The sequence below is a fragment of the Prionailurus viverrinus genome, chromosome C1 (genome assembly GCF_022837055.1).
Source record: "Prionailurus viverrinus isolate Anna chromosome C1, UM_Priviv_1.0, whole genome shotgun sequence".
NCBI lineage: Eukaryota > Metazoa > Chordata > Mammalia > Carnivora > Felidae > Prionailurus > Prionailurus viverrinus.
The window spans coordinates 205961258-205985911 of record NC_062568.1 but is presented as its reverse complement, the minus strand read 5'-3'; the positions used below and the strand labels follow the sequence as shown (position 1 = coordinate 205985911).

At 56.9% G+C, this 24654-nt stretch overlaps 1 protein-coding gene across 1 annotated transcript in view; it reads left to right on the top strand.

Moving 5' to 3' along the window:
- Positions 1-1773: 1773 nt before the first annotated feature.
- Positions 1774-24654, top strand: part of CC1H1orf167 (chromosome C1 C1orf167 homolog) — a 25615-nt gene continuing 2734 nt past the window's right edge. The window contains exons 1-17 of the mRNA XM_047868906.1: positions 1774-1867; positions 5301-5463; positions 6404-7653; positions 7851-7894; positions 8086-8275; positions 8915-9051; positions 10373-10467; positions 10896-11073; positions 14186-14361; positions 14921-15089; positions 16699-16885; positions 16989-17143; positions 17870-18078; positions 19196-19340; positions 20740-20961; positions 21665-21923; positions 24505-24592. Coding sequence (XP_047724862.1) covers positions 5382-5463; positions 6404-7653; positions 7851-7894; positions 8086-8275; positions 8915-9051; positions 10373-10467; positions 10896-11073; positions 14186-14361; positions 14921-15089; positions 16699-16885; positions 16989-17143; positions 17870-18078; positions 19196-19340; positions 20740-20961; positions 21665-21923; positions 24505-24592 — 3586 coding nt within the window. The 5' untranslated portion in view covers positions 1774-1867; positions 5301-5381. The remainder of the gene's footprint in view (positions 1868-5300; positions 5464-6403; positions 7654-7850; positions 7895-8085; positions 8276-8914; positions 9052-10372; positions 10468-10895; positions 11074-14185; positions 14362-14920; positions 15090-16698; positions 16886-16988; positions 17144-17869; positions 18079-19195; positions 19341-20739; positions 20962-21664; positions 21924-24504; positions 24593-24654) is intronic.

Genomic DNA, 24654 nt, shown 5'->3' with positions numbered 1-24654 from the left:
CATCATGATCATACCTTGTAAATGATTTTCCAGGAACTTCCAGCTCTATTGTGTTTATAAAAGACACACCTAGGGGCGCCTGGGTGGCTCAGTCGGTTAAGCATTCGACTTCGGCTCAGGTCATGGTCTCACAGTTCGTGAGTTCGAGCCCCGCGTCGGGCTCTGTGCTGGCAGCTCAGAGCCTAGAGCCTGCTTCAGATTCTGTCTCCCTCTGTCTCTCTGCCCCTCCCCCGTTCACACTCTGTGTGTGTGTGTGTGTGTGTGTGTGTGTGTGTGTGTCTCGAATAAACATTAAAAATTTAAAAATTAAAAAAATAAATAAATACAAGACACACCTAAAATATAAGGACACAGGAAAGCTGAAAGTACAAGAATGAAAAAAGTTAAAGCCTGGCTGGCTCAGTCTGTGGAGCACAGGACTCTTGATCTCAGGGTTGTGAGTTCAAGCCCCACGATGGGTGCGCAGATTACTTAAAAATAAATCTTGGGGCGCCTGGGTGGCGCAGTCGGTTGAGCGTCCGACTTCAGCCAGGTCACGATCTTGCAGTCCGTGAGTTCGAGCCCCGCGTCGGGCTCTGGGCTGATGGCTCGGAGCCTGGAGCCTGTTTCCGATTCTGTGTCTCCCTCTCTCTCTGCCCCTCCCCCGTTCATGCTCTGTCTCTCTCTGTCCCAAAAATAAATAAAAACGTTGAAAAAAAATAAATCTTAAAAAAAAAAAAAAAACTTTAGGGACATCTGGGGTCTCAGTTGGTCAAGCGTCCAACTTTGGCTTGGGTCATGATCTCTCAGTTGGAGGGTTTGTGTCCCACGTGTCCGGCTCTGGGCGGAGCCTCGAGCTCTGTGCTAAGCCCGGAGACTGCTTTGGATTCTGTGTCTCCCTCACTCTCTGCCCCTCCCCTGTTCACACTCTGTCTCTCTCTCCCCCCAAAATAAATACACATTAAAAAATAATTAAAAAAAAAAAACTTTACTAAATTAGTATCAGACCAACTTGCCTTTAAGGCATAAAGTACTACTTGAGATCAAAGAACACCAAGATCTAAATAACAAACGATTCCATCCACCAGGTTTAGGAGGAAATGTCGGATACACCGACTCAGGAAGTAATAAATACCCCCTCCTTTAAGAATTGCTTTAGACTTTAAGAAGCTCTTTGGCATTTATTTATTAAGTTCTCACGTCAAACCTGTGAGATAGTAGAGGAGGTGTTACCACACCCTTTTCACAGATGGGAAGCTTGAGGGTCAGAGAATCGAAGGACTTGCCTCAGGCACCCAACTGCAGCACCCAGGTATGTCACCGGTCACCTGCCCGGAGGCCGAGGGCTCTTTGCCCTCCCATCTCGGGGAGGAGAAAGCATGAAATCTGGACTGAGGGTGGAAAGGCAAGGCAGGACTCCCAGGGAACAGCATGGGCAAAGGTCGCAGGTGGAAAATGCCTAGAGGGCAGTGGGACCGGCGTCACGAGGCACTGGAGGAGTGGGGAGGGTGCACTCCGGGCGGGTTCAGCGGTACACGGCCACCGCCAGCTTGGCCCGTCTTCCGCACGCCAGCCACTTGCACGAAGCCGCGAGGTTGGAGCTCAGTCCCCGGATGAGGGGAGGAGCCGAGACTCTGGCGGAGGAGCACGCGCTCCGCTCGTGCCCTGTGGCCTACGCCGTGGGCACCTGCGGCCACGCTCGCGACTCGTGGAACCGCCCGCGCGCGCCCCGGGCTCCGCGAGTCCTCTGACGTCCCCTCACCTTACCCGCCTGGGTCGTTAGCCCTCGCGGGAGGTCCCCTCCAGGTTCAAACCGGACCAGGCGGAGGACCTGAGGAAGACAGACGCCCGGAGGACGGGTCCCAGAGGCCAGGAGCACTGACCACCGGTTCTTTGGGGGGAAGAGGAGGGAGGCTCTGATGTCCCTAACTGGACAGGGATGGGGGTGGGTAGCCAGGGAGCAGAGGGTGGGAGTGAGGAGCACGCAGATGAACAGATGAAACCAGCCACGGGGCGGGGACACTAAAGGTAGGGATATTGTGGGTTGAGCTGTTTGAGATCTCCTTTGGAAAGAGGTGGGGGGGGGGCAGGTGGTCTTGGTTATGAGCATGCGCCTGGAATTAGCCCCTCCTCCATCCGTGGCCCCTCTGCAGCCAGTGACCAGCTATAGGCTTTGGGCCGGGCACGGAGCCCCTTTAAGTTCCAGTTGCCTCATCTCTAGTTCTTAGGGTTAAATGACAGGGTGTCTCCTAAAGCTGCATGATGTTTACCACGGTCAGTCGCTCGTTTTCACGGTGTAGAAGCCCCTGTTATGTGCCCAGCACTATTGCATGCGCTGCAAATACTGCAGGGGAAAAAAAAAAATAACAGTGGCTCATAGACCCCTGGAGGGATAGGAGCAAACAATACTTTCTTTAGTCTGTTAGGTGGTGGCAAGTCATGGAGAAAAACCACGAAGGGTAAAGAGAGGACAGAGTGGAGAGGGTGCTGAAGTCTGGGAGAACAGTCATGGAAGGGCTCACTGCTGCGTTTGAGGCAGGCCTTGAAGGAGAGAGGGAGAGACAGTTCTAGGCAGCCGGGACAGCAAGTGCAAAGGCCCTGGGGCGGCAACATGCACAGCATTTTTGAAGGACAGCAAGGAGGCTGGTGTGTTTGTTGCAGAGAGAGCAAGGGGGTCTAGGGGTGGGGTCGATAAGGTAACTGAGGGCCAGATGATGCAGGACAGGGATCAGAAAACTTTTGTAAAGGCCTAAGAGTAAATGCTTTAGGCTTTGAGGCCCATAAGGTCTCTGTTGCAACTAGTCTGCCATTGTATCAAGAAAGCAGCCAGAGACAAGCCATTAAACCACTAGATGTGGCTGTGTTCCAAGACAACTGTACTTACGTAACAGGCACCCTGCTGTGGGGCCTTGAAGGCAAGAGCTCAGCAAAGGAGGAACCAGCAGAGGTGACTGGGAAGGAGCTGGCAGGCAGGAGGGAGGAAAGGAAACCCAGTCAAAGGCCAAACTCAGCATATTGAGTAAAAGCAGGAAGCCTGAGTAATTGCAAGGCTCTCAACCTGCAAGGCAGGAAACTCAGGGCTCAGGAAGCAAGGAGTTCCGATTGCTCGTAAAGGGTTTTTATGGGATAAATACAGCAGTGATCTGGCTTTTAGAGCTGGTTGGGTGTCTAGTGGTCATTTTTATTTGGATCAGGGTGGCTAAGTCAGGGGGACAAGGACGTCCAGAGAGACTTGAACAGGCATGAACAGCCTTGGTGGTTGGGGGATTGGTTGGTGACCTCTGCTGATTTCTGAGAAGAGCTGTGAGTTCCTGTAAGGTTAGGTTAAGTGTCCTTTATGCACCTGCGTTAACCTGTCTCCATTCTGTTCTTGATATAAGTGACTCCCTTTGCGTTTGGTTCGATACCCAGGGGGGAGCATCCTGGAGTCAGGGAAGCAAGGGGTCCCAGGAAGATGAGTGAGTGACAACTGTCCTGCTGTTGCTGCTGCCTTAAGAGAACCCAGGGCCGGCCAGGGGTGTGATGTCTCAGGGATCACCTGGAGGAAAGCAGCCTCGGGCAGGTGGGGGTGGGGTGCTGATTGCAGCGAGGCCAGCAGTTGGAGATGGGAGAGAAATAGGGGGACTTGGGAGAGATGACCTGGGACCTGAGGCTCAAGAAGGGTGGGGGTGGGGGTGGGGGGTTTGCTTTCTGTTTTTAATTTTTTTTATTTTGTTTTTTAACATTTATTTCATTTTGAGAGAGAGGCAGAGCGCGAGTGGGGAAGGGGCACAGAGAGAGGGGGACAGAGTATCTGAAGCGGGCTCCAGGCTCCGAGCTGTCAGCACAGAGCCTGATGCGGGGCTCGAACTCATGGACCATGAGATCATGATCTGAGCCGAAGTTGGATGCTTAACCGACTGAGCCACCCAGGCGCCCCTGCTTTCTGTTTTATAAAGTTGGAAGAAATAACCGCCTGCTTAAGTGCTCATGGGAATGACCTTGTAAAAAAGGGGGAAGTACTGATGGGGGAGTGGTTTCTGGAAGCAAGGACATGGCCCTGACCCACCATAGCCTGTGTCCCACCCCCCAAGCTCTCTGTCCAGGTTCGGGCCTGAGTCTGCCGTGGGGCTGTGGGGGTCATGGGTGCCTGTCTTGATGCCCAGAATGGCACCTCAGAGGCCAGTGGTGGCTCTGGGTGCTTTCCTTGGGGAGGTGAGATGGGATGGCCCCCAGAGTGCAGGGGAAGGTCAGCCTGGGAACAGGACCGCACGGGATGGAGCGGGGAGTTGGGGGGAGGGCAGGTGGGGGGAGGCTGTGTCCTGGAAGCTGCCCAGGAAGGAACACAGAGGCATTTCTCTTCTGTTGCCCTATTTTGTGAGTGCAACAGAAAGTAAGGTCTGCTGGGGGGAGAGGGGAGGGGAGAAGAGGTGGCAGGGGTTTGAGGACAGAGGGGAAAGTGTGAATTGGCATCTAGGAGGGAGGGGGGAGGGAACTAGTCTCATTCTCCAGCAGCCTTTGCACCCACGTGGGATCAAAGGCGGTCATTTGGAGCGAGGCTGTCGGTGCAGCAGTAGGGTGAAAACCAGTCATCAGTGTTGTGCAGAGGGAGGAGGGGCACGGTCCAGGGACGAGGTGTGCGAACGGGTGTTTTTACGTGGAGGGAAGGGAGAGACAGCAAGCAGCAAGGGACAGTCAGAGGTGGTGGGGCCAGAGGATGGGGCCTGATGGGGGAAAGACCACCGGCAGGGGGCACTAGAAGGTGGGGGTGGGCTCCAGAACTGGAGCAGGTACAGTTATTTAGGATGCTAGAGCCTGGGGGCAACAGGGGAGTGGATGGCTGAGGTGGGACAAAGGGCAAGATGGCAGGAAAGGAAGAGGTCAAGGACTCCGCAGGCCAGGAGTGAGAGGCATCAGCCATGTGGACGGTGAGATCGCCAAGGACTGAGGCATGTGTTGGCGACTGCCACAGTGAGCCAGAGCTGAAACCTTCAACGAACGAGGGGACGGGGCCTGGACTGTTCTCAGTCCCATTCAGCTTTGGGCTGCAGTGTTCTGGGGTCGGCGGGGAGAAGGAAGGAAGTGGTCTGAGAGAGCCCCACCCCCCGCCAGGAGGGCTGTCTGGGAAGCAGGGGCCACAGAGAGGTCTGGGGTCAGTGTTAGAAGGAGGGGGTGCTGGAGGACATTCGAAAATCATCAGGGGAAGGTGGAGATATGGGGGCCTGACCAGGACAGCTGGGGCTGGGCCCCAGGGCAAGCAGAGGTGCTGACTAAGGGTACGGTGTGGACCAGGGCTGGGGTGTGGCCCGGTGGGAGCTGGGCATCCTGTCCTTGCCCTTCAGGACCTATCTGATCAAACAGGCCAGACCCCTGGCCTTAGTGTGGACCAAGGACGCCTCCGCCTTGGCTTTGCCCTCGAGTCCATGGAGCCGAGACACGACGCCAGCCGCAAGGAGAACGTGCCCCCCAGGCCTGCGACGCCCCTGAGGCCAGGCAAGAGGCTTGGTGGGTCTGGGTTGGATGTGGCAGGAATAGGGTCCCCTCTCGCTATTGGCCCATAGCTTCTTTTCCGCCAGGCCAGCGCAGGGCCTCGCTAATTCCAGAGGTTGACTGTACAGGGCCAGCTGGGCTGGGACAAAGTCTTCCTAGCCTGGGACGGAGGGAGAGTCAGGATGTCAGGAAGTGAGGCCAGGAAGAAGAGGACCAGGAGTGGGCCTGGCTCCCCCCTCCCCCCGCCCCCGCCGCCCCCTGCTAAGGCGCTTGGCTACAGAGCCAAGGCTGGAAGCCGCCCCCAGACAAATTCAGATTCTGATGCACGTGCCAGTTTCTCCAAGTCCTAGCTGCGTGACTGTGGGGCAAGTTGCCAAACCTCCCTGGGCTTTAGTTCCTGTCTTCAAACGCACACCTCCTATGGCCCAGTATAGCTGCTAGGTCCCCAGGCGTTTCCTGGTCTCCGGCTGACGAATGGCCCCCAGAGCTGGGGAGACTAAGCCCCACCCTGAGTCACCCAGAGCAGCTCACCTGCAGCTGTTTGCTGTGTGGGTCTTGGCCCTGACCCCCAGCGCTGCTTCCCCATCACCCCTGCCCAAGCCAGGAATCAGTCATCCTTGATTCTTCTCTTGCCTTCACGGCCCCCAGCCCCCCAGCCCCGAGCCTCCACGGCAGATCCGCTTCTGCGTCCTTCTCTCCCCCATCCCTGATCCCAGCCCTGCCCTCTCTCACCTAGGATGCCCTCAACAGCCTCTTTACTGTCCCCCTGCTTCCCTCTGCCCTCCTCCCCCCTTCGCACCCCAGCCCTGCTCCCTGCAGCCAGGCATCGAGTCAGACCACCCCTCAGTCCTGACCCCCTCCTGCCTGGCATCCTGTCTCTGACCCGCTCCCCCCAACCCACCCGAGCACTGACCACTGCGTCCGCCCTCGGCTCACGACTCTGTCCTCTCTTAAGAGCGACGGAGATTTCCGAAGAGCAGAGGTGTTGGCCAGGGCAGCGGACATGGCCGGTGGGTGCGCGAGTGCTCGGCTGAGAGGGAAGGGCCTGCCACCATACGCTCCCCTGGGGCAGAGCGGCGCCAGGAGCCCTGCCGGGTCCAGACCAACCTGGCCGGCCCGAGCCTCATCCTGAAGGACGCAACTGGCCGGCTGGTGAACTCAGGCTTGCAACAGCAGAGCAACCTGCAGACCCCGGCCGGCAGGCCCCAGGGGAGAGCCCGAGAGCTTGTCGTCCAGCAGAGTAACCTGAGCATAAGGGGGACCAGCTTGGCCGAAGGCAGGAGTCACCTCAGCCCCCGCCTCCGGTCAGAGCTTCAGGGCAGCTTCTGGCCCCACCTGATACCGCAGGGAAGCCCTCTATCCCGAGCGTCACTGGCTAACCCACCCTCCAGCCTGAGACAGTCCCGGTGGCTGGGCACAGACACCCCCTGCCCAGACGTCCAGCCTGCTGCAGGCTTCGCCTCTCTCAGTGGGCACACACTTCCAGGCTCCGGACCCTGGTGTGTCCTGGGGAACTGGCCCCCTAGGCTCATGGGGGAGCCCCTCACCCTGGAGGACCTGACTGTCCCGGTCCAGAGCCAGGCTCGGGCCCCATCCCAGACTGCCATCCACCAGCTGCTGGCCTCTGTGCGACACCTGGAGCACGAGGTAGCCCGTCTTGGGTGCCGGGCCTCCCAGGAACCCCCAGGCCCTGCTCACCGGGACCCCTGGACCAGCAGTGGCCGGGCCCTCCCTGCCCACCGCCAGCCCGGCCAGCCTGCTCTTGCATCCTGGGAGGGGAGGGAGAAACCCGTGCGAGGCCTCAGGGAAACTGCGGATTTCCCAGGGACACAGGGGGCCCAGGCTGGCCTCTCGGACGGTCGGGCAAGCAGTAAGCCTGCGTCACTGGAGGCCACGCTGAGGATGCCGACAGGGGATTTCCTCGACCCTAAGCAGGGGGCCCTTCTGGCCAACCCCTCGAGGCAAGGAGAGAACTTCTGCCCGGGGCCTACATATGGCAGCAGGCCGAAGAGGGACCCCCGGCTCCCTCCAGGGGTGGGTAACAGGGAAGCCAGACCCTGCTCTGCAGCTTGCTCCAGTGCTGCCCGGGGCGGCCCACCAGGGCAGAAAGGAAGGGAGGTGGCCCTGCAGGAGCTGGTCGGCAAGGAGGAGGAGAGGACAGCTTCCTGCCCACCAGATGCAGCCCCAGCAAGGAGCGCCCTGCAGGTAGGGGCCAGAGGAGGCTGGGCGGGGGAGCCGGGGGACCTCAGGAGTGCTCCCAGGAATTCCCTCTGCCAGCTGGCCGCCGCTCCCCTGTCACGCTCCCCGCCCCCAGGAAGGGAGGCCGGGGACAGGCAGGCTTGGTGTCCCGCCCTGCTTGCTCTTCAGCCTGAGAACCTCGTCCTGTTCTTTTGCTTTCCAAGAACAAAGCCCGAAACGTTGGGAGCCTGGAGTCCGGGACGGCCCGGTGAGGCCATGGGCTGTGGGGGTGCGGAGGGGGGTGCCAGCCGCACTCCTGGGACAGCTGCTCTCCAAGTTGCCTGGGCCAGTGGAGACGAGCACCTGGTGGAGGGCAGGCCCTGGGCGGGGGCAGATCCACACAGGACTTAAGGGGGGAGGGGACTTCCTTCACCCTGTCCCTGCTGGGGGGTGTTTCAGATGTTTCAGAGCCTGGTGGCATCGGGTGCGGAAGCGGCGGGCCGTGGCTGTGGCGGTGGCCCTGGGCCGCCGGCGGCTGTTGCGCAGGGGCCTACGGGCGCTTCGATGGGCACTGCGGCTCCGGGAGGCCCAGCTGGAGGTGGCATGGAAGCGACACACTCAGGCCCTGCTGGCCCAGAGCTTCCGAAAGGTCCGGGGCCTCCAGGTTGGGCCGTGGGGAGGTGACGAAAGGCTGGTATGTCTGGGGAGGAGGCCACCTGTTTTATACCTCCCGAGTGATCAGCAGTACAGCGGATGGTGGCCCGCCCAGACACGTGACCCAGCTCTGCCCGAGTTCAAATCCAGCCTCCGCTACTTTCTTTTTTCCACAAATTTTTTTGCTGCGTGGCTTTGGGCAGGTTACTTAACCTCTCTGTGCCTTCGTGTCTTTAGCCCCGAAATGGGATAACAATAGTAGTACATACCTCTCGGGATTGTGGTGAGGTTAAATTAATAAATACAAAGGACTTAGGACCCTACTTAGCACATAGCAAGCACTCTGCCAGATGAGTAGCTGCTATGTTTTTCTAACCATTAGCCAGCCAGGACTGGGAGGGCACGTCTGTGGTCTTCCCTCCTTGGGAAAGGAGTGCTCTGGGAGGGCCCAGCTCCAGGTTTTGCCCCCCAAGGAAAGCGCTGCATTTCTCCATGCGTTCATTAATTCCCAAGGTAGTCTATAGGTTAAGACCGGAGACTTTGGAGTCTCACAGAAATGTCCCACTCCTGTCCACCATTGGGGCACATTTGAGGCTATGGCCCACATCCTTCTGTCCCTTCTCTCTTGCCCCAGTGGAGAAACCAGACTCTGCAGCAGAAGCAAGGGCAGCCCCGCGTCCAGGCTGGGCCGGGACCCCCACCGTCTGGGACGGGCCAAGGCCAGAGCCCCTCAGGAAGGGAGCCAGGGGCAGACCCTGCCTGGAGAAGCAGGTAGTCTGGGACACCCCAGGGGTCAGTTGGTCAGTGTGGCCTGGGCGGTGCTGGTGGCCTTCCCCCCCCCCCCCGCTTCCTGCCTCAGTGTCCCCTTCTCGACTCCCCCACAAGAGAATGAGGATGACACCAGCAGATGTGGACAAAGATCTCTGCTCAAGTATGTCCACTGCAACATTATTTATACTAGTAAAAACCTCAAAACAGCCTAAATGCCCGACAGCGATTGAGAAAATTACGGTTTAACAACGTGATGAGCATTTGGCGACCGTTCCGTGTGACGTTTGTCAAGACTTTAAAATTTTCTCCCCGTTCTTTTTTGGTAAATTTTTCGTATCTAGTGTCTTTTATTGGTGTTATTTCTAAATATAACAGTCATGCGTGCTTGCTTTGAAGAACATTCCAAATGGTTGAAAGTTTCATCCCTCTCCCCATGTAACCCCCTTCCTGGAAGTAGTTTCACGGGTATTTGCATGGAATTTTTGCTGACAAGGAAAAATGGTTATGACGACGTTAAATGGGGGGGGGGGGGGCGGAGAATGAAAATAGTGTGTAAGATATGTTTTCTGCGCGTGAAACAGTACAGAAGGAAAAATCTGTTGCTCAATGAGTTAGCACGATGGAACTGCTCACTCAGAGATGGTTAAGGTGGTTAAGTTTTATGTTTGGTGTATTTTACTGCGGTTAAAAATGAACATAAGTAAATATTTCACACACACCCCCCCCCCAAAACATGCTAAGATAAGCAGGTCGTGCGTATCTCTGGAGCGGTGGAATTCAAGTTGACTCTCTTCTTCTCTCTTCCCTCAATCTTCCACCATAGGGGTGTACTGGTTTTTTTTTTTTCTCGTTTGCAAATTAACTAGATGTGCTTGACATCATTATTCCAATAACATTTGTTTTATTTTATTTATTTAATGTTTATTTTTAAGAGAGAGAGAAAAAGAGAGAGACAGAGTGTACACAGGGGAGGGGCAGAGAGAGAGAGAGAGAGAGGGAGACATAGGATCCGAAGCAGGCTCCAGGCTCCGAGCCGTCAGCGCAGAGCCCGACGCGGGGCTCGAACCCCCCAACTAAGCCACCCAGGCGCCCCGCTGATAACATTTATTTTAACACACGTTTGTTGCAAGAGCCCAAAAAGCACTGAAGAGAAGGGAGCAGAAACAGAACCTCCCTGCAGACTGCTTAGATAATCGGGGTGAAATGAGAATGGGGTGGGGGAGGGCCAGCTCAGCGCATCCTCAGGGTGGCCGGGTTGGGACTGTGCGCTCTCCCTCTGATGCCTGGGCATCGGTTTCCCTCTGGGCAACTTTACTCTCAGTCCAGGGAGTCAGAGGGAGGAGGCGGGAGCCTGGCAGAGACCAGATGGAGGCGATGGAGAAGTACAGATGCTTCAGGCCTTGCAGCAACTGGCTGGTGAGCCATGGGCCTGCGGGGGAAGCAGGGGAGAGGGAGCTGAGCCCCCACACTGGGCAGGGCAGGGGGTCCTGAGCGAAGGTTTGCTGAGCATCTACTCAGACGGCTTTTTGGACATGATCTCATGTGAGCCTTGGGGGACCCGGGCGAGGCACTGTGCCTAGTTTACGGATGGGGAACTGAGGCACAGAGAAGTTAAGTGGCCAGCTGGAGGACACGCAGTATGACAGGCGCACGTCCTGCATTGGCGCCACCGATGCTAGTTCGGGTCCAGCCCAGGCTTGCATGGTAGAACCAGAAATCCCTCAGACATCCCTCACTCACAGGGAAACTGAGGTCCAGAGATGGGGAGCAACATGGCCGCCTCCTGTCCCTGAGCCTCCCCACTCACTCACTCTCTCTTCTTGCCCTCTCTCCTCGCTTTCCAGGCTTCCTCTTCTGGAAGGAATGGGCCAGGCAGGAGAGGAGGGTCCAGGGAGAGGCCTCCCGGGCCACGCTGAGGACTCAGAGGAGGGGGAGACCCCCCCAGGCCTGGCGCTCTCATGCTGCAGACGCACCCAAGATGGCCTCTCTGGACACCCAGCAGCAGAGAGCCTGGCTCGGCAGGTAGGGAGAAGGGGAAGAAATGTGGAGTGGGCACCCCTCTCCTGGAGGCAGAGGCTGGGACGCAGCTGGGAGGTACCCTTCGAGTCCGTTCTTGACTCCTGGTATCCAGAAACAGTGATAAAAATAAGAAATGAAAACAGCTGCGGTTTGCTGAGAGCCGAGGGCACCTCCCCGGAACTCTGGGATTTGGTCCAGAGCAAAGCTCAGTGGTGGTCCTGCCCCCCACCACCCTGGTGGAACCATGGCAGTCACAGAGGGTGTGCTCCAGTCCCGCTGAGTTCAGTGTTGTGAAAGGAAGGAACACAGATCTGTAAGAGGGGTTTTCTCTGGTTAACCTTTTATTATGGGGCATTTACATCTTATACAAAAGTAGAGAGAGAGGGTGTCTGGGTGGCTCAGTTGGTTGAGTGTCTGACTTTGGCTCAAGGCCACGATCTCGTGACTTGTGAGTTCGAGCCCCCGCGTCGGATTCTGTGCTGACAGCTCAGAGCCTGGAGCCTGCTTCGGATCCTGTGTCTCCCTCTCTCTCTGCCCCTCCCCTGCTCATGCTCTGTCTCTCTCTGTCTCAAAAATAAAAAAATAAAAATAAAAAATAAATTTTTAAATAAAATTTAAAAATTAGAATAGATACTAAACCCCAGGGTCCCCATCACCCAGCTTCAAGAAAATCACCTCCTAAAAACTCATTTTATCTGTACCCCAACTGTTTCCCCCTACGTTATTTTAAAGCAGGTCCCCCACATCATGGCGTCTCATCCGTAAGTACTTCTGTAGCATCTCTAAAAGATGGGGACTCTTTTCAGTGACATAACCACAATGCCACGATCACCCCGAAAAATGGACAGTCATTCCTTAACACCAGAGAATATCTGGTCAGCATTCAAATGTTCAATTGTTTTTTATAGGTATGCATTCTCTTATAGTTTGTTTGAACTGGGATCTAAATAAAGTCCACATGTTACAGTCTTTGAAAACGATCCCAAAATAAGAAATACAAAATATTTTGAGGGGTGGTCACTCACCAGAATATGTGTCCAGCTTCCTAAATGACAACCCAGAAGAGGCCGACATTCATTCAAACGCCAAAACTTTGTACTGTGTTTTTAAATTTTTTTTTCAACGTTTTATTTTTTTTATTTTTGGGACAGAGAGAGACAGAGCATGAATGGGGGAGGGGCAGAGAGAGAGGGAGACACAGAATCGGAAACAGGCTCCAGGCTCTGAGCCATCAGCCCAGAGCCTGACGCGGGGCTCGAACTCCCGGACCGCGAGATCCTGACCTGGCTGAAGTCGGACGCTTAACCGACTACGCCACCCAGGCGCCCCTGTACTGTGTTTTTAAAGAATCAGTTTCTTTTCTTTCTATTGTACCCAAATAGTGCTTGATTAATGGGGACTTTTTTTCTGACAGCCCACAGACTACTTATAGAAAATACTAGTTGTTGAAACATTAAATTTAATATTTTCTCTTTGGAGTACTTGAAGAAGTTAAAATAGATGTTGGGGGCAGGGGGCCCTGGGTGGCTCAGTTGGTTAAGCTTCCAACTTCGGCTCAGGTCATGATCTCACCGTTTGTGCGTTCAAGCCCTGGGTTGGATTCCAAGCTGACAGGGACAGCCTGTTTCAGATTCTCTCGCTCTCTCTCGCTCTCTCTCTGCCCATCCCCAACTCGTGCTTTTTTCTCTCAAACTAAATAAATAAACGTTAAAAATAACATAAAATAGGTGTTAGAATTTGCAATGTTCATTAGATTCACTTAAAATATGATCTATTGCCTTCAAAAAAGAAAGAAAGAAAGGCAACATGTTAAAGTTGGCTGGAATCTTTAGCAGGCTGCACACTTATCATGGAGCTTGACTCCGGGCTCTCTCCCACAACCCTGCAGTCATGACCTCAGCCGAAATCCAGAGCCAGATGCTTAACTGACTGAGCCACCCAAGTGCCCCTCATTATGGGGTCCCCTCTAGGTTTTTTCTCTGCAGTTTATCTGTTGAGGAAACCAGGCCGCTGGTCCAATAGAGTTAACCCGTCGATGTCTGCATCCTGCTGACTGCATGTCCCCCCGGTGCGGTTTTCATTTTTCATATATATATTTTTAAGTTTGTTTGTTTGTTGAGAGAGAGCTCAAGGGGCAGAGAGAGAGAGAGAGCAAGACTCCCAAGCAGGTTCCACAGTTAGTGCAGAGCCCAAAGTGGGGCTTGAACCCACGACCTGCCAGGTCGTGACCTGAGCCAAAATCAAGAGTCAGATGCTGGGGCGCTCAGCTAGTTAAGCGGCCGACTTTGGCTCAGGGCCCGATCTCCCGGTTGGTGAGTTCGAGCCCCGCATCCGGCTCTGTGCTGACAGCTCAGAGCCTGGAGCCTGCTTTGGAGTCTGTGTCTCCCTCTCTCTCTCTGCTTCTTCCTCACTCGTGCTCTGTCTCTCAAAAATAAACGTTAAAAAAAAAAAAAGAGTTGGATGCCTAACTGACTGAGCCACCCAGGCATCCCCCCCCCCAACACACACACACCGCCAAGTGCAGTTTTCCATGAGACCTTTGAGTGAAGGTTGCTGAGCTAGACTGGGGTTCAGCGGAGACGTGAGGCTGGGTGCTTGGCCGGTTAGTTGAGGGAGAGCCGGCAGGAGAGCGCCAGGCGAGGGAACAGCACAGGCAAAGGCCTGTGACGGAGGAGCATGAGAAGCGCAAAGGACACCAGTCAAGTTGGAGCCCCGCGGTCCAGGGTGGGGGCCGTGCCGGGGCCAGACCTTGCGCGGCCTTGTGGGCCGTGCAGAGTAGCTGACATTTTGTCCTAAGAGCGAGGGGGCAGTCACCGGACGATTTCAGCAGGGGAGCGAGATTGACCGCGTTTGAGATTTGAAAAAGATCACTCTGGCAACTGAGCAGCGGCTGTCTGGAGAGCCGTTGCAGAGGGCCGGGCAGGAGGCTGCCGAGGCCATCCGGGCACCCAGAGGCCCGGGTGTGGCGGCCTGGCCAGGTGGCGCAGTAAGTCCTTACAGCTGCCCCATTTTACATACGGGAAGCCTGAGGCTCTGAGAGGTGATGCGGTGTGGGGCAGGCGGCTGTTGCTGCAATCATCGCTCTTAGTACCAGCACCTTCTCTCGGCTCCCCAGGTGCTTTGGGGCCTGGCAGCAGTTTGTGCAAAGAGGGGCCCGGTACCGGGACCGCCTGGCTCACCGCCGGGCCAGGACCCTGAGGATATGTCTGCAGCAGTGGGTGCGAATGAAGCAGCTCCAGGCCTCAGATGGAGCGAAGGTGACCCAGCTGTCCCTCTGCCGGCAGAAGGCAGGTGAGCAAGCGAGTGGCGGGCGGAGGGGCTCCCTTTCCCTCCCACCCCAGCAAACAGTGTCACCTAAGCTCCATCTGTGATGGGCCCCAGTTGAACCGATGGCTTCTTGGGATGGGGGATGGTGACGCAGGGAGCGGGGGCGGGGGGTGCAGTCTGACGGGCGCAGGAGGGTCCAGGTGGGGTCCCCGGAGTGGGCAGGCTTTGGCTGGGCCCCATTCTCACCCCCAGTCATGAGCTTCTCTGGACAAGGGACTTTGTTCTGTCTTCTACCAGAGAGGGATGTGGTCCCTGCTCTCAGGAAGCTCCTGGTCTGGGGGACACACAGACCTTGTCCCCCACCCCAAAATCTGAAAGGGAAAGATGGGGCCTCTGAGGGGAGGATTTGGAGGCAGTGGGAGGAGGCAGTGCCTGGGAGGGGAAGGGTCCTCAGGAGGGGCGCGGGGAGGTGAGGCAGCAGCCTCTGTGACAGCCTCTGTGACTGCCGTGGGTTCCACTAACAGATTTGGGTGGAAGGAGGTCACTGGGGATGGGACTGATTCATCCCTCGACTGCTTCTCAGGGAACGTGGCCCTCTGCAGCTCAGCCCCTGGCGTGGCCACAGCCCAAGGCCTGGGGACGATGGCCCAGGTGCAAGGTGGCAGCTCCCTGCGGGAAGCCTGCCGGAGACTGGCCCTCCGCCGGGCGCTGCTGCTCTGGAGGACGCGGCTCTCCCAGCGTCGGAAGGCTGAGTAGGTGTCCGCGAGCCTGTGGCCCCGGGCTGGGCCTGGGGGATGCGTACAGGGTGGGCACGTGAGCAGTGCCCAGCACTGGCAGCAGTGCCCCATAGGGAACAGGCCAGACCCCGCTCTTCCCCGTGGCACACTGTGGTTCCCAGCAGGTGTGGGGCTGGGGGGAGGTGGCCCAGGGACCTGGAGCAGAGAGCTGCGGGAGCCACGGGGTAGCAGGGAACACAAACACAGACTTCTCCCTGAGGGGCTGGAACCCTGCGATGAGGGAGGTCAGTTTCTTGCTCGTCTCCCGGCCTGGTGGGAGCCCCCCGGGTGGCAGGAACCGTGTGTGTCTCACCTCTGTCCCCCAGTGCCTGGCAAGTGTCTGACACGTCAGAGGCATGGGAAAAATCCTGTAAGGGAGTAAGTGCCCCCATCTGCCTCATTATACAGTAGAGAAACTGAGGCTCCGCGGGTCGAACAGCTTGCTCTAAATCACGTTGTGAAGTAGGAGCAAGAAGGCCCCCTTGCTTTTCCACAAGACAGTCGCGGCTGGGATTCAGGGTCCCTGGGATGGTCGCGGTGGGTGAGGGGGGTGGAGGGGGTCGGGAGGGACCAGCTGCATCGATGATACGACAGGTGGAATGTAAACCAACAGTTGTAGGGATAAGAATTCTGTCACTGAAGGCCACATGCCTAGCATCCATTATCCCCCACCCGCTTGGTCCACTGGGACCCTCAGTCTCTTGTAATGTACCCCTAGAACTCTCGGGAAAGTCAGTTCACCGTGATCTCCCAGAAGGCAGCTTTCCCTCCTCCAGTCCATCCTCTACCCTTTGGGCATCAGGGAGCAGTCCATATCTATCTACAACATAGCTGGGGCTACCCTGTGACCTAGAAGGAGTATTTGGGGGTGCCTGGGTGGCTCAGCTGGTTAAGCGTCCGACTCTTGATTTCGGCTCAGATCTCTCTGAGTTCAAGGCCCACGTCGGGCTCTGTGCCGACAGCGAAGAGCTTGCTTGGGGTTCTGTCTCCAACTCTCTCTGCCTCTTCCCTGCTTGCGCATGTGCACACACACCCTCTCTCAAAAATAAATAAACATTACAATAATTGTAGAAAAGAAAGAAAATAAAATGAGTCTATGGAACCCACATCTTCTGCTATTTGGAGTTTGGGGAAATGACCTTTCACCAGGCCTCAGTTGCCCTGTCTTCCTAACTGAGCAGAGGCAGAAGTGGTTATACCTGTGGCCTCTTGAATCTGGGGGCCTGGGGCCTGGGGCGCAGCTCCGTACCCATCAGGAGTGTGGCAGGGATCAGCTAGGTGATGCAGGTGTAGCAGTGGTCTCAGCCCGAGAGGCTCGCGAGGGTCACTCTGGGAGCTTTGGGAAAATTAGGAAGCCCAGGCCGCGCCTAGGTTGTTAAGTCAGAGACTCTGGGGCTGGGATCCCAATGGGCCTCAGTACTTCCCAGGACTCCCCAAGAGTCCCACGTGCAGCTGGCTTGAGAGGTGGTGCTCTAGCCTTCGTTTGGCACGCGGTGGCTCCCTTCCAGCTCAGCGCCTTTGCAGGGACCCAGCTGGGGGGTAGCACCGGCTTGGGGCCCTGGGACTCACCTGCCCCTTCCTGTAGCTCCTTCCTCCGGGGCATGCGGCAACAGATGATTCGGCGTATCCTGAAGGGCTGGTGCCTGAGGGCCTGGGGTCCAGGCACCCCATCAGACAGTGCCAGGACCACCTTGGCCCCAGAGCTCCTGGACAGCATCCCGGTGGGGGAGGACTTGCTGGGCTGCAGCACACCCCGAAGCTCACTAGAGAAGGTGAGGGGCCGGGGGTGGGGATGGGCTAGGGTGGCAGGTGCGAGGAGAGGGTGGGGACGGAGCAGGGGCCCGGGGATCCAGGACTCCATCCCTCCTTCCCCAGGTTTCCAGGGCCCCCACCCTCCTGGAGACGCTCCGGCTGAGCTTTGTGTGGGCAGCTGGGCGGCAGCAGAAGAGGCGGTGCCTTCTGCTCTGGCAGGTGCGGGCACAGCAGTCCCGGAGGGCAGCGAGGTGGCACCGGTGTGCTCTTCGGAGGCGGTAGGGACCCCTCCCCTTGATGGATGAGCCATGCTGCCCACCACTCCATAGACATCCTGTCTCCCAGCCCCCTTCCGATCAGTCCTTGTCCTTCACCGCTGCATCCCTTTGGGGTCTGCATCCTAGACGGCTCCCATCTCACACCCCCAGACTCAGATCCTCTGGACGTCTCCTGCCCTCTTGGCCTGCCCTGCTGACAGGGAAGGGGGCCTGAAGCACTCTACGGGGTAATCGTTTCTCCCAGAGACTTCGTAGCTGTGGCTCATTCATTTCTTCATTCATAGCACAATGCTTAATTAAGGGTCGGTCTGCCTGGGTTCTAATCCCAGCTCTGCCCCTTGCTGGCTGGCTGTGTGATCTTGGGCAAGTTGCTTAACCCCTCTGAGTCTCCGTCTCTCCATCTGTTCAGGGATAATAATAGTACTCCAATGGGAATCGACAAGGTAGGGGCCTGTAATCCCCTAGCACAGTACCTGGCACATAGCAATGTTTGTCACCAGTGGCTGAGCCCCAGGACTTGGCTCTGGGGTCCAGGATCCCATTTTATCCCTACCGCCTGTCACCGTGACACTCAGAGTAGCGTTTGAGCGGTCCGGCCCCCAGCAGCCCGCCCTCCCCCAGGATGGAAACAGGGAGAAGAGTCACCTGAAGCTCCCGACGGAGGGGAGGGCTGGGAGAGCCTGGGGTGGCCGTGCCCATCCTCAGGGTGGGCTCTCCGCTTCCTAGCATCCTTCTCGGCTGGAGCCACTGGGCAACAGCCCAAGGGGCCCAGAGAGAGCTGGCTGTTGGCTGGGCCTGGGATCGGAGCTGCAGGGCCGCACTGGGCTTGTGGCGGCGGCGGCTGGCGCAGAGGCTGCAGGCGGAGCGGTGCGTTCGGGCCCGGGATCGCACACTGGTCCGGGGCGCCCTGCGCCGCTGGCACGGCTGCTGGCAGAGTGAGTCAGGGCCTGGGTCCGGGCCCCCGAGGCTGAGAGAAGGGCCAGGGCTCATCAGGGCGACCCGGGATTTTGTGTCCTCCCGCACAGAGTCCGGTGATGGGACGTCCACAGAGCTCACCCGGGATGGGGAGGAGCAGAGCAGAACCTGGGGGCGTGGACACTGTGAACACTGCCCTTCCATTCCCCAGCTGTGTGGACCTTACACAAGCCACTTAGCCTCTCCGAATCTCAGCTTACTTAGCTGGAAAATGGGAGTCGTAGCAGCACCCTCCTCAGGGGGCAGTTGTGGGGACACTAGGAGACCATCCCTGCACAGTGTTTGGCTCAGAACCCAGCTCCTCGCGGATGTTCCATCGTCCTCGCCTCCGTCCTCATCCTCATTATCCTCACCTGGCCTTCAGGAGTCATGGGTCTGAGCACTGAGTCATGGTGCCCTCAGAGCCCAACATGGGAGGTGGGGACCGTTGGGGGCCCCGTTCGAGGCTTCCCACTACACAGATGCATCGTATCGATGGGTTGGCAGGTGGGGACCCGGTGGTTCTGGAGAACCCCTGTCCTGTTCACTGAGGACAGCTCCTGCTCCAGCCCACTTGCTGCCCCGTTATGCTGTCCCAGTGTTGTCAGACCTAGCTTTCAAAGCTGGAAGTCTGGATTTTAACATGAATTCTCCTGATTCCTAAACATTGCCAAGAAACGAAAAACAGCGAGTCGGGTTGATCTGGTCATCACTGGACACGTGTAACCGAAGCATTTATCTATCTATCTATCTATCTATTGTTTAACCTTTATTCAGTTTTGAGAGACAGAGAGAGACACAGCATGAGCGGGGGAGGGGCAGAGAGAGAGGGCGACACAGAATCCGAAGCAGGCTCCAGGCTCCCAGCTGTCAGCACAGAGCCCGACGTGGGGCTCGAACCCACGAACCGCGAGATCATGATCTGAGCCACAGTTGGATGCTTAACCGACGGAGCCACCCAGGCGCCCCATAACCCCCAATGGTTAGGGGGCCTCCTCTGTCTGCATTTGGCTGAGGAGGGCCCCACAGTCACCCGGGGCCAGAGGGGCGAGGCTGGGATGAACACGCAGTGGCATTTCAGCCTCTCTCTGGCCACAGGGCGGCAGCTCCTGCACGAAAAGTACCAGCAGTGGATGCAGGTCCAACTCCAGGGCCTGAGGAGGTCCGTGTTCCGGGACTGGCGACGGGCAGCAGCTCATCGGAGGCGCACAGCGGCCCCGCCAGAGCAGCCCCTACTGCAGAGGTGGGTGGGCCTTGCTGGTCGGGGGATGAGGGTCACACCCTCTCTGGAAGAAGCAGGGAGAGAGCCCGGAAGGAGCCAAAGAGCCACGACCACCAACCTTCTATCACCTGCTTTGTTTGAGTGGGGGGGTGGTGGGGGGGTGGTGGTGGCAAGGCTTTAACTCCACCCGATGCCCTGATGAGCCCCAGGTCTCTGACTCCCGACCGGGTCAGTCCTTTGGTTTCAGAGGACACGGTAAAGATGGGGGAATTCAGCTCCTCAAACACCCACCATATCGTGTGCTCCAATACCACGTGTTGTTCAAACACAGGCAAGCTCTCCTCTATACCATTGCCAAAGGAGTGAAATCTTGAACAGACATGTTCTAGTAAAACGCCTATACGTCATTCGTGCGTATTTAAAAGCAGAGCAGGGGGCGCCTGGGTGGCTCAGTCGGTTAAGCGGCCGACTTCGGCTCAGGTCATGATCTCGCGGTCCGTGAGTTCGAGCCCCGCGTCGGGCTCTGTGCTGACAGCTCAGAGCCTGGAGCCTGTTTCAGATTCTGTGTGTCCCTCTCTCTGACCCTCCCCTGTTCGTGCTCTGTCTCTCCCTATCTCAAAAATAAATAAAACGTTTAAAAAAAATTAAAAAAAAAAAAAAAAAAGAGCGGGCCGATGACGCCTCTTCCCACTGTTCAGCCACGAATACCCCGACGTTCACGGTGTCCGCACACGGGCCGCCGGCCACAGACCGCCGAGCGGCTGACTCCTGGGCTTTCACCCCTGAGCAGTGGACACCGTTTTTCTGGCCCCTCCTGGAGTGGGTGCTGTGCTCCCCTCACTGACCTCCTGCCCCGGAGTGGGCTTGTGAAGGGAGACCAGGCCTGGCTGCTCCCCCGATCGCACTGGGACTGACTAGGACTGGACCCCACATCCGCTGGGTTCCCGCAACCTCCCGGAGAGCCCCTGCCGCCCTGAGTCAGTTGGCTCCTGCAGCAGCTCTCAAAAGCCAGCACTTTGACCTGTTACACGTGGGTCCGTGCATTTTTAATTTTTTTAGTGTTTATTTATTTATGAGACCGAGAGGGACAGACCATGAAGGGAGCGGGGGTGGGGGAGGTCAGAGAGAGGGAGACACAGAATCCAAAGCAGGCTCCAGGCTCCGAGCTGTCAGCACAGAGCCCCGACGCGGGGCTCGAACTCATGGACTGTGAGATCATGACCTGAGCCGAAGTCGGACGCCTAACCGACTGAGCCACCCAGGTGCCCCAGGGTCCGTGCGCTTTTTTAAGGTGCAGGGTTGCATGTGCAAAACCACGTATTACCTCTGACATCGTGGAGGGGATTTGCGGGTGTGATTTTGAATTGTGACTTCTGACTCTGAAAGCCTGCCGGGCCCCTCCTCTACTCCTGTTTTGCAGCCATTTCCAGGCCCCGTGTGGAGTTGTGAGAGACACAGGGGTGTTCCCAGCCACCAGAGCCTTTCGGGATGGCCTGAGAAGGGCCCTGGGGACCACATTTTCCATGTGGCGGGAAGCCGGAGCAGCCAAAGCCTGGGCACAGGAGCAGCACGTGGCCCGGGTCCCCGTGACCCACTGGAGAAGCCGTGCACGGGGGGGCCCGATGGACCAGCAGCTGAGGAGGTGAGTGGCTCTGGGCCGGCGCTGCAAGGCCCACCGGCTGGCGGAAGAGAGAGCAGCTCTGTGCTGGACGCGGTGGGTGCATGGGTCCCACCCACGCTGAGTCAGCAGAGCCCATGCTGCCCAGAAGCTGAGCGCCAGGTGGGTGCCCACGGCCCGCGGGCAGCCCCACACTGTGCTTCCAGCTGGGTTTGTTTTTGAGGTCTTGAGCTTGTTTGGGGCACAGGTAGAAGGTATTTGGTGGCTGGTGACGGGGCTTCGGAGGCGGGGGTCAGAGGGAGAGGTGATCCCAGCCGCTGGGGCTAGTGCTGGGGTCCAATTCCAGGCCTGCGCTTCCCAGCAGTGTGACCCCTCTTTGGGCAAGTCTCTAACTTGAAAGGTCAAAGGAAGAGAACAGGCCTGCCTTATAGACATACCGCATGCAAATGCTCAGTTCAGGGGTCAGAAACACAGCAGGTGCTCAACAGACAGTGCTTTTTCTTGTGAAGGAAGGGGAGGAGCAGTGTGGCCGCAGGACTACCCACTCTCTGTCCCATCAACGGGGCGCCTGTCCCCGGCGTGTGATGTTCTGCAGCTTTCGGTGCTTGTTTGAACCGGATCTCCCCAGAAGAGGGATGAGGGGAGGAGCACTGGCAGGGGCTTGGCCTGGGGCAGGGGAGGGCTCCCTACAGCCCACCACAAACATGGGCTCCTGCCTCTCTCCCAGGGTCCTAGAGGCCTGGGCCCAGGCAGCAGCCAGGGGCCGTGTCCAGGGAGCCGCCATCACCCAGTTCCGGCAGGCTGCGTCCAGACGCCTCCTGTGGACCTGCTGGGCCCAGTGGCGGGCAGTGCTGCTCAGTGGGCAACTGGAACAACAGGAGGCAGAGGCCCAGGAGGCCTGCCCGGTTGACCGCAGGCAGCGGCCCAGGGTGGCCAGCAGAGGGCGCCTCCTAGCACTGATGGACACTCCAGCCCCGTGGAAGCAGGTGAGGTAGCCTAGGTGGGGTGGGAGGTCCCAAAATGACCTGAGGGCCAGTGGCCTCACAATCAGCTTGTTTCAGCCCAAGGTGGCAAGCGTGGCTGGATGCTTATCCAGGGGCCCACCGACCTTGGGGACAACACCCCTACCTGGTTGTGGGACAGTCTCCTGGCTCTGGAAGACTGCCATCTTTGGGCCCATCAGCCAGTGCCAGCCCAGTGCAGATCTGCCCCAAAGACAAATGCTCTGGGCACCATCTACCAGGGAGACGGGCACCTAAACTCACACATGTCACGGTGCAACCTAGATCTAGATGGGTACAAGGGAACAGGAGCAACTAGCAAGTCCTTTTTATTCTTTATTGGAAAAATTACGCATGGTCACTACGGGGAAGTCAGGAAATATAAATGGAAAAAAACAGTTTCTTTCATAACCCTCTCCACCCAAAGATAAACCACCAGTCAGTCACTCTCCAGACCAGAAGCAGTTGGTTCTGTGGGTACCTGGCTGGCTCAGTCAGTAGAGCATGTGACTCTTGATCTCAGGGTTGTGGGTTTGAGCCCCGCATTGGGTATAGAGATTACTTAAAAATAAAGAAAAAATTGGGGGGCACCTGGGTAGCTCAGTCAGTTAAGCATCCAACTCTTTTTTTTTTTTTAACGTTTTATTTATTTTTGAGACAGAGAGAGACAGAGCATGAACGGGGCAGGAGCAGAGAGAAAGGGAGACACAGAATTGGAAGCAGGCTCCAGGCTGAGCCATCAGCCCAGAGCCCGACGCGGGGCTCGAACTCACGGACCGCGAGGTCGCGACCTGAGCTGAAGTCGGACGCTTAACCGACTGAGCCACCCAGGCACGCCAAGCATCCAACTCTTAATTTCGGCTCAGGTCATGATCTCACAGTTCATGAGTTTGAGCCCCTCGTCTGTCTCTGTGCTGACAGCACAGAGCCTGCTTGAGATTCTTGCTTTCCCTCTCTCTCCCCACCTCTCTCTCAGCCCCTCCCCAGGTCGCACATGTGTGCTGTCTCTCCCTCTCAAAAATAAAACATAAAACATTTAAAAAATAATGTTTTCAATTTTAAATATCTTTAAAAGAAAAAAAGCAGTTCTGACACTAGCAAATGGCAACAAGAGCTTGATGGCAAACAGGACTGATTCAAAGCCACAGTGAGAGCCGGGGACAAGGAATAACACAGCATAGCAGCCTTGGGACGTGTCACTGGAGGACACACAGCCCCAGAGTTACCGGCGAGACACTTAGTGTTCCTAAAAAGGAATTGGAATCATCAAGAATCCTGTTTCAGAATGCTAGGAAGCATAAAATAAATTCTACAAAGAGTCTAAGAAAAAAGATTAAATTGTTTTTTTAAATGGAATAAGGGGCTAGCTTGGTTATTTGCAGAATCCGTGTATTCACACCTATAGGGCTATGGTAACAGCAGATTCTGGGGTTTCAGAGTATTTTATTTCTAGATCTGTGTCACAAGACAATTTTATTTTCAGAGTGTGCTTAAGAATATTAACATTCTGGGGGCGCCAGGGTGGCTCAGTCAGTTGAGCATCTGACTCTTGGTTTTGGCTCAGATCATGATCTCAAGGTTTGCGGGATCGGCTCCCACGTCGGGCTTTGCGCTGACAGTTTGGGGCCTGCTTGGGATTCTCTCTCCCCTTCTCTCTCTGCCCCTCTCCTGCTCGCCCGCACTCTTCCAAAATAAATAAACATTTAAAAAAATTTTTTTTAAATATATTAACATCCTGGGGTGCCTGGGTGGCTCAGTCGGTTAAGCGCCTGACTCTTGATTTCGGCTCAGGTCATGATCCCAGTGTCATGAGATGAGCCCCGTGTTGGACTCTGCCCTGTGCATGGAGCCTGCTTAGGATTCTCTCTCCCCCTGGCTCTCTGCCCCTCCCTAATTCGTGCGAACATGCACGTACTCTCTCCAAATAAACATTTAAAATAAATAAATTAACTCGTTATCGTTCCATTCTTATCGGCAAAGGCAGGCGGGGATCCCATTTGCTGGTGGAGAAACAGGCATATGGAAACCAAAAGTAAATGAGAACTAGGGTGCTTGGTTCCAGGCCTCTCCTTTCTAGCACATGAACGCACGCAGCCAGGCAGCCCTCCCCCATCGACACGAGAAGGTCTTTTGACACCTCATGGTGCAGAGGCCTTCGGACAGCCCCTGGCCTGTAGTCGAGTAGAAGCTGGGGCTCAGGCTCTGGAGTCACACTGCTCCCGAGACAGGGGGCCTCAGACAAGTAATCTCATCTGTAAAGGCTAAGTGGGGGGCAACCTGCTCACAGGCTGTGCTGGCACCGGTACGCTGTCACCAGGTGGCGGCTGTTACTGGCCTGCCCTCCGCTTGAATTTCCAGCCTCGCTGGGGAGAACGGGGAAGAGGCTGTAATGTGTACCGATGGCCATGCTACACCTTCTCCGTCTCCCCCTGGGAGCCCCAGGGCCGCTCAAGAGCGGGAGGCCCTGCTTCTGGGGCAGGACAGGAAAGGATCCTGCCAGGTCGCCTGAGTGCCAGGGGGTGCAAACCCCTCGGGTTCAGGTTTTGCTCTCTGGCTGTTCCCTCAGACCCACCGCTGCAGGACGCGACCCAGCCCAACGCGGCACCACGGCCGAGGTGGACCGAAGGAGCAGAGAGAAATGTCCTGGGCTCAGAGTAAGGAGACCCGCCCCTGGGGTCCATCATCTCGCAGGCCTGGAAATCAGCTTCCGGCAAGG